We start from the raw sequence: 16306 nt of genomic DNA on the forward strand, positions 1-16306 counted from the left end.
AAACGTTACAACATCCCACCTGATTTTCTCTTCATATTTCTCTTTATGGATGTTTTGGCATCTGACGGAAGAAACAGTGTGGAGCACTTGGTGAAAATCTACGTTGATTTCTGTGCTACACACAGAGGTGAGTTTTTCAGCAGCACCTTTTAACGACTATGGTGTTTTTAGGAGAAAGCATGAATCACCTGAAATATGTAAGACGTTCTGTTTAGGGACCACAGGCTGGGAGCATAATGATTTGTTCCTTAAATGTTAACTGCACAAGCCAGCAAATCATTTCTGGAGTAACAAAGGAGAAGGCTGGGAGAAGAGATTTCTTGTCACAGCAGTAAATGAAAAAACTGGATGAAATTTTCTAGCTTTATAAGTTTTTTAAAGTGCAGTTTTAAAAAGAAACTGAGAGAGTTGTTATTAGCTCAATTTAAAAATAATTGTCTAATGTTTATTTTACATGTCTGGACACCATTTTGCCAGGGGTCAGAGTGCAGTAAGCTTTCTGGGGAGCCCCAGGCGAGGGCTGTGTGTGATGTGAAGCCAGGTGACTCCACTGAGCGGAGCCTGGCCAGCTGGGACAATCGGAAGATCTAGCCCGTCCCTCACAGCCATTTTATATACAGCATTATTAGTTGAAGATTTAATCCAGTGTGGTCCTAAACCAAGAATAAGCCCTTGCCTTTGATGCCCAGAGAAGCGAGTAGAGGAAGCAGAGCGCTTCAGGGGAGCGTGAGGGGAGGGAGTCTGGGGCTCCTGGGCATCGAGGCTGTCTGTCCACTCAGCTGCTCTGCTTTAACTACAGACATCTTTGAAGCAAATTTAATCAAACTGAAGCACAAAGTAGGACAAACTCCTTCCAATTTAGAGTGGCATTTTTGGATTTTGCTTTAGGTGTTCAGTGTACGCGTACAGCCTGGAACTAGCCCTTCCCCAGTTACGAGTATGTTCCCAGGGCTCAATTAAACAGATGAAAGTTTGTTTGTAGACAAAGCCCAGTGGTGAGAACAAATACTTTTGACTGTGCTGTCCATGAGCAGCCATGTGTCCTGCTTCTCCGTGTGCCTCTTGCCTGGTCCGCTGCCCTGAGGTCTCCCATCCCACGAGAGCGTGTGGGGTATAACTGTGGGCCAGCACATCCAGCTTGACCTCACCGGTAGGGTTTTCTCTTCTTGTTTTCCTCACATTTGCAGGAACTTCACCACTTCAGCCATGGACCCCTTTTGTCAAAGCAGGTTGAAAGCTGCTAATCGGTTTGCAGAGCTGTGACAGATGGTCAAAACACGCACAGTGTAATTGCGTAAACCTCATCTCTTTTAGAAACCAGCAGAAACCAGAGGGTTTGCAGAGCTGTGACCTTTACAGACACTGCTGATGTAGTGACTCAGCTCAGGCCGGGGGAGCGAGGACTTGTGGGCTCCTGTGCTGTGAATGCCGCAGAAGCAGTTTGAATTTCTCAGGTGATCACCAACAACTTTCTTTCAGAACATGCCTAAAGAATGAAGAGGTTCACACGTGGCCCTGGACAGCACTCTTCTCACAAGGCTCTTTGCATCCTGATGGTTGCTGCTCGTCTTTTCCTCCTGGCAGGTAAAGTAATTCCCCTCAGGATTAACCATAGGGATGGTGCTGCCAGTGGGCTCTGAGAATCCCCCAGCCCAGGGCGTATCTGCTGGTTTCCTGGTTTCTGCACAACCAGTATATCTATACAGGAGCCCCCTTTCCTCTTGTTCTGCCCCAGCGCAGCAGCAGTTTTTGCTCTGGACCTCTCCCTTCTCACTGCAACTGGCGCTGGGGTCCTTGTCTGTCCCTGAGCATGTGTCTATCCCTGCAGACCTACAAGCCTGGGCACAACGCACATCCTCTCCTGGGGTGCTGGTTCAGTCTGGGCTGCAGATGAGTCAGTACAGACACAAAAATACGGCAAGGAGTAAAATGTCAGGTTTTGGTTGCATCACCACATGTGGAAGTGAAAAGCCTCTTGGTTTTTTCATTATTCACTTGTTTCCTTCCTGGGTGTCTTCTTGCATTTCTGTATGGTTTTTTTTCTAGTTTTACTTTAGTCACTGTAAGATAAGAGCTGTGCATTTACTCACTTCGTGGTGTTCTGGGAAAAGCACGAAGCTACTGGCAGAACTAAATTCCCCAGTACGAATTCAGGCCCTGAGTCAAACACAGAAAGCTGTGCTTTGTGAACACACTCAGCATCTTTTTGCTCCACTGTAAATCCCAGCAAAATAATAATTTGTTGGTTTTTGTATTTCTTTCTATGACTTCTCAAGAACAATGCAGGGCACGGAGAGATAATTCACACTTCTATAATGCACCTTGTTGCACTGGGGTCACTTCCAGCACACAGTGCAGTTGAGTAAAAGTGAGCCCTTTCCCAGTAAAGCCTCCATAATAAAAAGATTGAGTTGGTGTCTAGGTCTTGCCAAATTTACCCACTTTCTCACAGCTTTGGCCAGAAGGTCCTAATGTATCTGCTATAAGACACTGGTGCTCTGGTCACTCACGGGATGGGTGCCTGTTCTCCCAGTCGTACATCTCACAGGGATTCCTTCTTACCCTTTTGGGGCCAGCAGCTGCTGGAAAGTATGGCTGAAGGTGACTGCTGCACTTCCTTGTGCTGTAATGAGTAGCTGCAATTGAGTAGCTACACCCACCTCTCTGCATTCCCTAAAGCTCCATCACGGATCTTCCCCTGCATTCCCAGCACTGGCCATGTGATTTAATGTGCAAGGGCTTGCTCCCACTAAGGCAGAGGCTGGTGTGTTAGCGGAGAAGTGCTGAATTCCCATCCCACCGCAAGGGCCTCCACCAAATGGATGGTACACTGCTGTTATACTGCTGTTCTGAATCCTCCATACTCAAGGGGAAAATAATTACCTTGGGTGCAAACCACTGTCTCAGATGAGTTGCAGTGGTGGAAGCTAGACCAGGATGTGGTGCACACTCGACAACATACTGAGGTGCTCAGTAGAGCTGATTTTAGAGCTGAGACAGACACGAAAGACAGCAGAGTGTTGTTATGTGTCACAGAAATATTCTCTTTATGCTTTGAGCGCACAAGGTTTTGGTAGGACACCAATGCACCACTTCTGATCCCCTACAGAGAATTAGACCCTGCTGAGGGTCTTTCCTACTTGCCTCCAGTTTGAAGTGCGTGAAGCAGACGGGGAGAAGTGAGGCAGATGAGAAGTGCCAGCTACTTTTGCAGTCCCTCATGGGCATAACCTTTTTTAAAAGTGCAAATAGTCACTGGAGATTTATTGCCAGGTTAGACTTGAGGGATTTAAAATACCTGATTTGCATGGCTGGCAAACAGGTTTTGGAAAAATTTTAATTCATTTGAGGAAAATGGTGTAAAAACAGCACCTAGTTATAAAAGACTCAACATAATGGCAGTTCTTATCTAGAATAAATATATTCTTAATTACTGAAGCACATGGAAACACGAGTGTAACGGCAAGTTACAGAGAGTGGCGTCCCTCAGGGGTCCGTGCTGGGCCCGGCCCTGTTCAACATCTTTGTCGGCGACATGGACAGTGGGATAGAGTGCACCCTCAGCAAGTTCGCCAATGACACCAAGCTGTGTGGTGCCGTCGACACGCTGGAAGGGAGGGATGCCATCCAGAGGGACCTTGACAGGCTGGAGAGGTGGGCCCGTGCCAATCTCATGAAGTTCAACCAGGCCAAGTGCAAGGTCCTGCACCTGGGTCATGGCAATCCCAGGCACAAATACAGGCTGGGCGGGGAATGGATTGAGAGCCCTGAGGAGAAGGACTTGGGAGTGCTGGTGGACGAGAAGCTCAACATGAGCAGGCAATGCACCCTTGCGGCCCAGAATGCATCCTGGGCCGCATTAAGAGGAGTGTGGCCAGCAGGTCGAGGGAGGTGATTCTCCCCCTCTACTCTGCCCTGGTGAGACCCCACCTGGAGTACTGTGTCCAGTTCTGGAGCCCCCAACACAAGAAGGACATGGACCGGTTGGAGAAGGTCCAGAGGAGGGCCACGAAGATGATAAAAGGGCTGGAGCACCTCTCTTATGAGGACAGGCTGAGAGAGCTGGGGCTGTTCAGCCTGGAGAAGAGAAGGCTCTGGGGAGACCTGATAGCGGTCTTCCAGTACCTCAAGGGGGCCTACAAGAAAGATGGGGAAAGGCTGTTTAGTAGGGCCTGTTGCAATAGGACGAGAGGTAATGGTTTTAAAATAGAGGGGGGTAGATTTAGATTGGAAATTAGGAAAAAATTTTTTACAAGGAGAGTTATAGAACACTGGCACAGGTTGCCCAGAAAGGTGGTGGAGGCCCCATCCCTGGAAACGTTCAAGGCCAGGCTGGATGAGGCTCTGAGCAACCTGATCTGGTTGGGGATGTCCCTGCTCCTTGCAGGGGGGTTGGACTAGATGACCTTTGAAGGTCCCTTCCAACCCAAGCCATTTTATGATTCTATGATTCTATGATTCTAAGTTAAAGATGCAGATCACCTGCGCAGGAGGGGCCTGGGTTACAATTTGAGTCTGCTTAAATTTTACCACTCTGACAGTGCATGTGGGGCCACCTCACCCCCTACAGAAACACTTTGTTGGTGAAAAGACTGGGTCCTGCCTTCGGTGCCTGTGTGCCTATGGGGCGGTGCTGCTCCGTGGCTCTGTACAGGTTCACGGAGGTTCATGCCTGAGGAGGGGACTTTGGCGTAGGTTGTAAACATATAATGGGATAACTTAAAGTAATGAAGAAAAAAGATGCCCAAAGAAATTCTCCAGAGCCTGAGAAAAGGACAGTCCTTATGATTTTTATTTTTAGCAGAAAACTGAACCTAAAAAATGAAGGTTGGGGGTGTGATATGTCACCTGGGAGTGAAACCTGCAAACAACTCTTTTCCCGGAGTGTGCTGAACCAAGACCTTTGCACTGATACTGGATCACGTGTACGACAGACCTGAATTCTGCGTTGATTTCTATTTGGCACGTCATGAGGACTATAACTTTTCCTTTGCAGAATTAAACTCATGTTCTCTTCACTGGTAGAGTGGGTGGTGTCAGAATTAAATTTCAGGGGTAGCAGAAACCAGAAATAGAAGAAAATCTTAATTTTAAAAATCATCATTCAGGGAAGTACCTGAATGAGGTCATATTGCAGCATTTACTTTGGAAATTACACTTTATTTACCTTTTTTACCCCTCTTCCTAATACTGTTTGCTTACAGAAACACGTTATCTGCATGGAGAAAGACTGGATTTACTGGGGAGGAGTGATAAGTATGTGTCTCTGATCAACTACAGCATCCCTCAGCTATGTCAGTTCACAGTGTGCATTGATCTAAACCGGACCACCAATGTCAGCTCTTGGGCAGCATTTTCCTACGACACTAACAACATCTCCATGGACATAAATGACATAGAGCTTGGACTCTCTGGAGAAAAAAGGCAGCTGAGACTGTATCTTTTTGGCACCACACGAGACATTGACATCGATCTGGCCCTTTTTGTGTGGTATAGCGTGTGCTGCTCGTGGGACGCCAGGAAACAACTGCTGGAGGTCTACTGTAACGGTAATCTCCTGTACACTGAGACCATTGGCAGCACCGAGTGCCTGAAACCCAACGGTAGCCTGGTGCTGGGTCACCTGCACAAAAGAAAGGATGGCTTTATTGTGCAGATAAGCAACAGCTTCATTGGCAGCTTGTACTACTTCCAAATGTGGGACCGAGCGATGGGTCGGGAAGAGCTGCTGGACTGCGCCATGGGCAATATTGTCAGCTGGAAGGAAGAGTACTGGAACTTCAGCAGCATCCTTCCCGTTGCGGACCGTCACCTGCGCTGTGGTGAGTCTCTGCCACATTTTCTCTTCTTGGGGCTTGTGTGTTGCTGGGGATCGCACACAGAGAGTAGGGAACCCTCCACTGCTCAGGACAACAACAGGGATTGTCTAATAGCCTCCCGGTCACTGGTGCTGTGATTGAGATTAGGAGAGCACAGGGCTATAGCCATGCACATTACGTTGCCTACTCGCTCCACACAGGCTCTTCTTGAAGCAGACACAGAGATTGTGGATGAGGGAACGCTGGCAGGGGCAGGCTCTGCCACCAAAATCCCTGGAGACTGCTGGCAGGTGGCATCTTTTAGATGAACCTTCTAATAGTTCATCCTTCTGCTGGGGCACCAACCTGCTACTCAGCTGGCCTGGCACTGAGCGAGGTAGGCTGGACACAGAAATTGTCTTCCAATATGTTTAACAAAATTAAACTACCATCATTAGTTAGATGATGGTAATCACTTTTCTGCAAGATTCCTGTCTGTTGTGTGCCCTAGATGGATGTTGCTTCATTGAAAAGCACTCTTTAGCAGTGTTTTGTGTTATCTTATCATTCGATCCTGATGTCTGTGTGTACTACACAGTATTAAATCAGAGGACTGAGATTGACTAATTGACTGATTGACTGACTCATTTACATAAATCTAATGACATGCCACGATATTTAGGTGCTCCACAATAATAATGAATGCATCTTTACTAATTCTCTGTAAGCTGATGGCTTCGCAAGGAGAGCAGAGGCACAGTCAGAAGTAACTGGTCATTTTTGATGTCCAGTTTGAGAAGCCAAGGAGTATCTCATCAGACATCATGTCAAGTGCAGCACCCACAGTTCCCACTGCACTTTCCCATCCCCTGCTCCAGGTTTCATCGAACAGGGGCCCGAGGCAATGAGAAGAGCATCAGGAAATCACTGACAGCTGCTAAAACCTGTGCTCAGAGGGATTTCCCCCACCCTCCTCATTGCACTCCCCTATGCTCTGCAACAAAGAGTGCAGGCACTAATAACAGTCGCTGTAAATTACAACCTCCCCATCTGTCTCTTGGCTCCCTGCCCCACTGCCTTTATCCAGGCAGTCCTCTTCCTTCACTGCCTGGGCTATTTCCTCACTCATGTCCTTGACTAGGAGGAGGAACATGATCAGATGATGAGGAGAGAAGGAAGGCTCAGTTTCCCTTTTCCAATTAACACCTTTGCCTTTGGGCCCATTCAGTCTGTGGGAAAGGTGTGTGCTTGGCTTGGCGTGGAGTTGTGAGGAGCTTAGTCATGTTTGCTGACAAAAAGTTTTCACCTAAAATCAAAGGCTCTGCTCCCCGTTCCTGGACTTTGGTTTTTCAAAAACAATAACTTGGATGAATTTAAGCAGCTTTTTTAGTGAGATAAAGCACATTAGAGAGGCGCTTTCAATGGTCAAAACACTTTTTTCCTCTAAAGCAGTCCCCAAGAACCAAGATATTTCCTCTAGTTAGGATTCTCCAGTGCAGCCTGAATTGGACATTCAGTCTGGAATATGTTGGTCCAAATTTTCAAAGGTTCTCAGCAAGGAGAAACAGCAGCATGTCTCACAGGTAATGAACTACACTAACAGGCACCCGGGTGACTCTTGCCTATGGTGCCACTTACTGCTGGATTCACACTGCGTTCCACACTGGGAGAAGGGTTACTGCAGTCTGACTTGTTCCCAAGAGCAGTAACTAAGATGACTGCTGTGATGTCCTAGATATAGAGATGTTCATAAAATTTAATCGTGTTTGAGAATCTGTCATGTGTCAGATCTTGGCAAGACCTTTGCTTCCACTATAAATCTTCTCCTTACTTTAATTAACTGAAATTCATGAGCTAGCTGTTGCACAGAGACATGCTGACGATACGTTAGGTAGGAATAACAGTGAGTGGTGTAAATACGTACCGAGATCTATGTCCCGTCCGTCAGGCAGGGGAAGCTGCACTTGGCTGTGGTTTGTATGGATTGTCCATATGGGCTCATACACATTGAGTCTACCGGAGAACAGCTGGAGCATGCGTATAAGAAATTGTTGTGCCAAAGTGTTGCTACGTAACAAAATGTCGCAGGGAAGTGCCATTTCACTGCTGATGCCATGACTCAAATCGTTACCTAGGCTCTGTGACAATTACTAGCTGCAAGGTTCCCTTCTCAAGTTTATACACGTTGTTTATAGGCCTGGGCATGGTTTTAGTTTGTAGGGCTTGGTTTACCGTGACAGTAAACAGCTTATGCAGTTGTGCTGGGAAGATGGGCAACCTTTGTTTTGGAAATCCTGCAATAATTTTGGAAAGCCAGGGTTCATTTAGGCGAGGTGAGTGAAACTTCTCATACGAATGTAGCAGCAAGCAGCCGTAAGAAGGTGTGTTCACCTTTTGTAAGTGATATAATTATCATAGCAATTTCACTGGCTTTGCTTGAGAGCAGGAGTAAACTTATTGTTCTGCCTTTGCTTTTTTTCCCCCAGAGTTCTTGAAGATGATCCTTTACATTTCCAGCTCAGCTGGCCTTTGCTAAAAGTGTAGAAGTAGAAGTGCGTGTTCTCATCCTCTCACTGACTCACAGTCTTCATCTCTTCCTCCCCCTACCTCACCCACACACTGATTTCTGATTTTCTCCTTAATTTTAAATAATCTGGGAGAGGGATGAATATACAATATGTGAAAATTACTGCTAATAATATAAAATGTATATTTATTACAGTTCTCTTATTGGTTGATCTAATTTTTGCTGCTCTTCTACTGGCAGCTATGGATATTTACAGGATGTCAAATAAACAATTTAATAAATGATCAAATTAAAATCCATGACTAGGACTTTAAAAACATCAGTGGTACAGTATTTTTTCTAGTTCAGGTCTCATCTGTCATCTCTCCTTAGCCCTCGTTTCATGAATGGAATTACATGCATGTTAATTAAAGCAAATGAAGTTACAGGATGCAGGTGGCTGGTCCCACACCTGCCTGCTGGTAATGATCCTTGACATGTGAGAATACACTGATTTTTTTTTCTTCAGGTGATAATGAGAAAGTGAAAGAGAAAGAAATAAATTAGAATCTGTGAAGTTGTAATTATGCTTTATTTGTCAGGTGATGACAACGGCAGTGTGAGTTACATTCCTCATTAGAATGGGTTTGGGTTTTGTTTGGCCATTTCTCTATTATTTATTTTTTTTCCCTAGCAGATTTTTCTGATTCATCCTGCCTGACACTGGGTGATATCATACATCACCCCTGAGGCAATGGTTTTGAAACATGATGCTGGTAACAACAGGAGCAGAGTGGAGCCTGTCATCACCCCGCTGAATGCAGATTCCCCTGATCTGGAGAGGATCTGCAGCACTGTAACAGCGAGGAGGACAAGTTAAACCCTCCGTGTACAAATAGTTTGGCTTATGGCTTCATAAATCACAGCCTAATAGCAAGTCTGTATTTCTGTAAGGAAAGAAAAAAGGAATTTATTCCAGTGATAGGGCATGCCTTTTGCATTCTCGTCACGCTTCCTATATGACAGCAGTTCTTAAAAAAAGTTTCTAACAAGCCACTTGTTTTCTGTCAGCTTGAAAACAGAGACTAATTATTTGTAGCATCACACTGGGGCTCAGCAAACCCATTTCTGCGGCTTCATGCCACAGGAAGGCATACAGGTTTCCACTACAAGTTTAAACTGTGGGACTAAAGTCACTGGTGTGCTGGAATATCTGCCTCTCCGCAGTGCTGGGGGTCAGGAACTCTGTTTTTCTTTAGAGGAGTTGTTTTGCTTTGTCTCTAGGGTTTTACTTTTAATTCAGTAGATATTTCTGGCTTCTTGTTTTCTGCATATTCATGTGTATGTCAAGCAGTGTTAGTGGCTCCTGGCAGGAGGGCTGTGTATTGAATATCTAGGTCTGTCTTGCAGCTAGATGATCTAAGCCTGTGGATCTTTTCCAAATAAAGAATCAGCAAATGCCCATTATGTCAGGTCATGCCTCTGACCTACTGCAGGCAACGGATTTGAAATGGCAGCTTGCTCCTGGACTTGCTGGTGTTTTAGTGGAAGAGTAAAGCAGAGTAAATTTGTCCTCTTTTTTTTCCCCAACAGTTTAGTACTATCTCAGAAGCAAAAGGCCTGACTAAAGAGGAGAGATGTCCAAATGGAAATCTAAGGTTCATCAAGCATCATGGGAAAAGTAGGTTTGCTGTTTTTACAGCTTTCTGTACACCCTGGGAGCAGCAGGGACTGTGCAACAAGGAGTACTGCTCTGCAAAAGCAGGTTGCTGGATGGTTTGATTGATCTTTGGAACAGTCCATGAATTTTCCTGCTCTCCATCCTTCTGCCTCCAGGTGCGGAGGAGCCGCGTGGCTCAGCTCTCCGCCAGCTCTGAGCGTGCTGCCTCTGCTGATGGCAGTACTGGGGCTGAAACCGCTGTTTCCTAGATCACGAGGTGACACCAAAACACAGACTGGCACCTCTGAGGACTGTTTGGAGGCTGAAGGTCTGAGCTGAAGACCAAATGGTCTGAGCTTAGTCTGCGAGACCCAGCCTTGGAGAGACAAATCAGTACTGGACTTCCAATAGTTTCTTTGTCCTCTTACTGGTTCAAGACATTGGAACTCAGAAATGGCTCTGGTTTGACTTTGTGCTGAGTGCACAGCCTGTGGCTTAATGCCAAGCGTAAAATTGCTTGTTCGTCCTGGAAGGAGAAGCTCATATACTGGAGTGTGCCTGTTCAGAAGGGGCTTTTGACTTCAGCTGTCCTTTCAACTTCACAAAACAATTTGAAGGGATTTAGGACAAAAATAGGAGGCTTCAAGTTGTTAACAGACCACGTTTCTGTTACAGTCCGTGGATGCGTTGCCATTGATTTGAATGAGTCAGAGATGGGCTGTTATATTTTAAGCACGGGTGATTCTTCTTACCTTGAACTACAGTGGGAAAACAATGTTCTATGAAGCATGGCCTTATCCTGCTTATTTCCCACTACACTCCTTATTCATAGACGTTTGGCTTTGTATTCACATTATATGTTTATTTCTCTTAGTCAGAGCTAAAATGTCAAGTCTCTGACAGTCATGTGAGAGAAGAAAAAGCACAAATTAGCAGCATAGCAAGGAAACAGTACTTCTAGAGCAAAATGTTGTGATCCTGCTTTTCTTTCACCAGCAAGGCGGGTAATGTTATACGGTGATTGGGTTCATTGCAATTTGCTGCAGTACATGTGACAAGCATCACCCATTTTGTCCCTGTCTGCCTGGTGATGTGGCAGATTGCATGTGAAATGCAAAAATCCGATCTGGTTTGACAAGGTGAGTCACTTCAAGGGAAATTAGCTACAAACAAATTCTCAGAATTCTTTACTTCAAAAACAACAGGCAGGATGGCCGGCACTTATAATGGGAATCCTTATGCCAGGTTATAATTAAATCAGAGACCATGGATAGCAATGTTCATCTCGCATTCATCGCTGCACGTTAACCCCTTAGCATTTGGTGTTTGACAAAAGCCTTTTCCTGAAGACTGGCACAGGTTACACGGACAAGAAGGGAACAGAGAGATAACTGCTTTTCAACAGAAGCAGAGAAAAAAGATAATGTTGCATAAATTCTGGTCGTCTTTGTGATCTAAACTCTGCAAGTCCTGTTTCCTCCCTTGTTACACTATAGTTAGCTCTGGAGAAATAAAAAAACCCCAGGTGTATTTTCCCCTTTTGCCTTCACCCTGCAGAGGTCTGTGGGACAACAGCAGCTCTTTGTTACGATGACCTTTGCTGAAGGACTCGTGTCTCTCCCTCTCCTGGACTATGCTCTTCCTTACATTTTTGCCACCGTGGATTCTTAGGCCTTTTGATGTTCTTTTCAGCAGGCTCGAGTGAAGCATCGTCAACAAGGGCTCCCACGCTGCCCCCGTCACCTCCGACCAGTACTGCCAATGGTACCACTCCACGTAAGTGCTCAACGAGGCTGTTTTAAGTGCTGACATGATCATCACTGACACTGACTGACACCACACACGTGACAATTTAACACTCAGTCACATGTTTCAGCTACTGCTCCTTAGGAAGACACTCTATGCCAGCAGATCCTCCTGTCTCTTCCTATGCATTCTTAGCAGGCAGTGAAAGTCAAGTTGGTGCACCTTGACCCTGTTTTTGGGCCCTTAGGCTCTTTCATCAAATTTCTAGCAATGCAGCAGTAATCTAGACTTGGACACTTGGAGTGTGGGATTTCCCAAAGGCCTCAGTGACCATGGGAATGGGAAACACAATCACGGTTGAACAGAGGGGTCACGAGATGGGAAGGGGTGCAGGCACCCTTCTGTGCAAACTAGAGGATGCATCTCACTTGTGTTCTCTTCTTACAGTCAGCTTCTTTAACGTTGACATGAACTTCTCTCTTTTCTACGAAACTGAGAGAGCTCCCGATTACTATGATGCAAGGAAGCTTCTTGAAAACTGGGTGAGCAGCTTTCTTTTTTCATTCTCATGTATTTCTAGCAAGTATCAGATGATGAGGACAGCTGGTACAGAATGCAAGCTTACGGGACAACACAGAAATGAGTAGTCATGTAACAATATTGTGGCGTTTCAGAATCATGTTATCCAATGTATTTTTAACAGGATAAAATTAAATTCAGAAGGAAGGGAAAAGTGTTGACATTTTGCAAAAATGTTTAGCCATTTTCATCAGGATTTAGAAGTTTGACAACAATTCTATATTTATAAGCAGGTCTAGATAAAGTATTTATAAATCAAATTAATAAAATTGTTATTGTTTTATTTCCAGTTTAATATCATATTTACTGGAGAAGAATTTGTTGTGACAAACTTTAAAATCAGGTAAGCCTCTGGCTGTATAGTGGTGTCACCTTGACCCTCTGTCGTTTGAGCGAAATTGCAGTCAGGTTCCAAATACTCATTTCACAACTGACCAGTCTGGTGACAAGGGTGTAAACCAAACCCTCAGATTGGTACAACTGTGATCATGTGGAACACTCACATTTTGTTTACTGGGCTCATTTCACCTGAAAATATATATATCCTGCCTAATGCAAGGCAAGTAGCTGCTGCCAAACTGAGGCCTCATCTTTGGCCGTGTATATTGGCTCATGATGAAGCTGAAACCTTTGCTGCCTCTGCAGTGCGTGAGCAATGAGTCAGGTGGGCTGAGGTACTGATATGCTATCCTGGCAATACAAAAAGGACAGAAATTGGTACTTACAGGAGATGGAAAGTAGGGCAGAGCAGGTTCCTGCAGGGTTCACTCACATTAGTACTGCGGAAGCCCTGTTTTAGCGATTGCGTGTGACTGCGAAAGAGTTTAGGGGTCACATCCATCTGCAGAGTGAGGGTCACAGTCCCCTGAGGGCTGTCTGGTTTGTGGAAGCAGGTACACACTGGCTCTTGCACGGCAGTGTCTAATGAAAGGATATTACAGTTCCAAAACCCTGCTCAGAAACAATGGGGTTTTTTGCACAAAACTCCTGTTTCATACCTTCCAGCCCAATCCAGCTGTATTCATATCCAAACTGTGAGTGCCTGAGAGGGACATTTAGCAATTCATAAAAGTATCAGTTGTACAGACATGGAGTTTTACCATTTTATGCATATTTGGACTTCCTGCCAGCTCTTCTGACTTTCACAGTTGCTCCTTGCTTTAAAAATGACAATACAGTAACACACTGCACTGTTTCCATGAGGTGAATCTGATTTGGAAAATCATAAGAGAAAAAGGGTGGGTCCCATTCTGGAAGCAGCAATTTTTGTCAGGGTGCATATCAGTTACAGGAGCCGGTCTTGGCAATTTATGTAGATATACCTACGCTGAATTCAAGATAGCTTCTCTGCTGCAAGGTCTGTCTTATGGTGGTTGCAAGATATTTTTTTTTTTTTTCGGTGACAGCAGAATGGGACACGTTACTATGAAATAATTATTCTATTCTGTTTTGCTTGCAGGGGTAATTATGCACGCAGTAGTGTCTACAAGAGGGCTCATGTATGTAATTTGTTATTTTCTGATTTTAAAGCTTACTTTTCCTTATCTCTGCATAGAGAATATGGTAGTTGCATGGTCTAAACACTGACACTATTGTGTTTTATTGAAATTATTAAATACTGACCTTCGACCTGGTAGGTGCACCCCATGTAAATAGTTGGGCTCTGTCTCTGTGCAGACAAAGGAAGGCTGGATGTGCCCAGCACTATCTGCAAGCAGTCTGCTTTGCGATAGCCTTCTGGCGAGCACACTCACTGAGCAGCCTTACATATAGCATTACATACATACACATACGCGCACATACACCTGCTCTGCTGGCTGCATGAGGCAGCATCAATGCACTAGAGGTTCTGTTTCACCCTGATGCCCCTCTGGAAGCACTGTGAATCAAACCCACTCTAGAGAGTCAGCTCCCAATAACATTTAAAGCAATGGGCTCTATTTTATTTTTATTTCTACTGTTTGCTTTCCTTAAAATCCACATTAACCAGCTTCTAACTTTTTGTGTCCTTCTATGTGAACTGACGATGAAGGCAAAGCAGATGTCACAAAGGTAAGACCCATGGTTATGAGCTGGGTTTCCATAGTTCACACCAATTTCATTTTTAGGGCGAGGAGTAATTACACCCCTCCTCGGCTGTTTTAGTTTCAGGGTAACAGGGGAACTTTTAGATATCTAAAACAGAATTCATGTTCCTTTGCCAAGATAACGTGATTAGGAAATCTTTTGAGGTATTTACCATGAAACTATAAATAGATTCTTGTACCTGTACTCCCAAGAATTTCTACTTTAGAAAGCATTTCCAGTGATAAAGTACTAGCATGCGTAAGAAGTGGTATTTGGTGACATTTGCCATAGGACTGCACTTAGGGTGAATAAAATACATACATAAATTATCCAATTCAATACAGTTTTCTGAGTTACTCCTGAATTTTCTAGCCATTTAGAATTGTAAAATGTTACTAATACGGTAACCTTGTTTGTGTATTATATCTGTAGCTACATCTGTAAGGCCATTATAAAGGCTGCATCACCTGAAACGCAAGAAGTGCTGAGTCTCAAGATCAAACACTTGTTGAATGACACTTACACAGAGGGACCGTTATCCTTACATGTGAAACCTGAAGAGGTGGCTGTCAAGCCAATAGGTAATACTTCACTAAAACCTCATTGACATGCCATGCTTTGTAATTCTGGCTACAAGTGTTTTATCTACTTGAAACTTTGTGGAGAGGTTAGGGCTAGGAAACATCCCTGCAAGTAGCCAGACTGACCGCATCCAATGCACAAGCTGTAGAACATCATGCAATGACAGCAAGATCAAAAACTTAAGTTCTAGACAAACAGCGGTAAGCTAAAACTGGGATGCTGGTGGCAAGGCAGGTCTGGGCACCTTTGCAGTGAAGGGAAGGTCAGGATGATGCAGCTGCCAGTCCAGGAGCCCCTGCTGACAGCCCGTGCCCCAGAGCCTGGCTATTGAGGGAGACTGGAGCCAAACACCGAAACCAAACCCATTGCTGACATTTGCTCTATGCCAGTGCATATTGGATCAAGCCTCAAATGGCAAATAATCTCTTTGTTGGTTTGGTTACAATCTCAGTTGCTCCTTAAAATACAGCAATAAGCTGGAGATAAGAGCAAACAGACTGTACCTGAAATTCAAAACCACATTTTATACCAGAGATGTATAAAAGATCAGCTGCAGACAATAAAACTACAAGCCTGGAGGAAAGACATTGATGGGATAATGAGGGGCAGCGTGAAAGCACCTTCAGCTAGATTAGAGAAGGCTGCGGGATGTACTGTCATTAGATACGGGTTGTGATGCTGGGAAACTGACACTTGACCTGAGAACTGACCTTGTCAAACAAAAGAGAAAAAGGTTGTAGAAGAACAGGTGAAATATTTAAACAAAATGTGTTCTGGTGGCCAATAACCTTGTAAAATACTCCTGTCCAATCTGAAAATGACAGCTCAGTCCCATCAGGAAAGGAGGTCCCTGGGTCCCTGGGTGTCAGGGAGGTCTTCTTTTTTACTATTAAATCTTTTTAAAGAGCTTTTTTTTCTTTTTTGTATTTCTTCCTCAGCACTAATGGATTGTCCAGAAAGCTTTTCACACACAGCCTACAAGGGGAATTATTCCTGGCCACGGACAAGTCCAGCTACCAAAGCAGAGGTCAGCTGCAGGAAAAATCCTCTGCAGTCTGCTCAAAGGTGTTGGTGAGTGATGAGATCATCCCAGTTTGGTTCTTGCACAGGAAACAGGAGTGTGATGGGAACCCAGACAGTAGTCTGTCCTGGCACACAGCAGGGTCATGCCCAGAAAGACGCATAGTGTCCAGGGCCAGTCCAGCACGGGCTGCAGGAAAAGGGAATATTGCATCATTTCCATCACCTGCAGCCAGTGCAAGCCAGCACAGCAGGAAGCTGACTTTCTGCTTGAGCAGGGAGGGGAAACAGATGCACTGCAGCATTTTGTGCCATCCATTCATGGCCCTCTGCCCTCCAATACTTCCA

General features: G+C 44.9%; 1 protein-coding gene across 1 annotated transcript in view; it reads left to right on the top strand.

Annotated features, from left to right (window-relative positions):
- The first annotated feature begins 1493 nt into the window (after positions 1-1493).
- The window catches only part of ADGRG4 (adhesion G protein-coupled receptor G4), a 30914-nt gene continuing 16101 nt past the window's right edge, over positions 1494-16306 (top strand). Inside the window, exons 1-9 of the mRNA XM_086756596.1 lie at positions 1494-1584; positions 5205-5822; positions 11657-11740; positions 12158-12252; positions 12580-12632; positions 13749-13788; positions 14316-14341; positions 14789-14937; positions 15877-16009. Coding sequence (XP_086612722.1) covers positions 1494-1584; positions 5205-5822; positions 11657-11740; positions 12158-12252; positions 12580-12632; positions 13749-13788; positions 14316-14341; positions 14789-14937; positions 15877-16009 — 1289 coding nt within the window. The remainder of the gene's footprint in view (positions 1585-5204; positions 5823-11656; positions 11741-12157; positions 12253-12579; positions 12633-13748; positions 13789-14315; positions 14342-14788; positions 14938-15876; positions 16010-16306) is intronic.

The sequence above is a fragment of the Chlamydotis macqueenii genome, chromosome 11, assembly GCF_036417535.1.
Source record: "Chlamydotis macqueenii isolate bChlMac1 chromosome 11, bChlMac1.mat, whole genome shotgun sequence".
Taxonomy (NCBI): Eukaryota; Metazoa; Chordata; class Aves; order Otidiformes; family Otididae; genus Chlamydotis; species Chlamydotis macqueenii.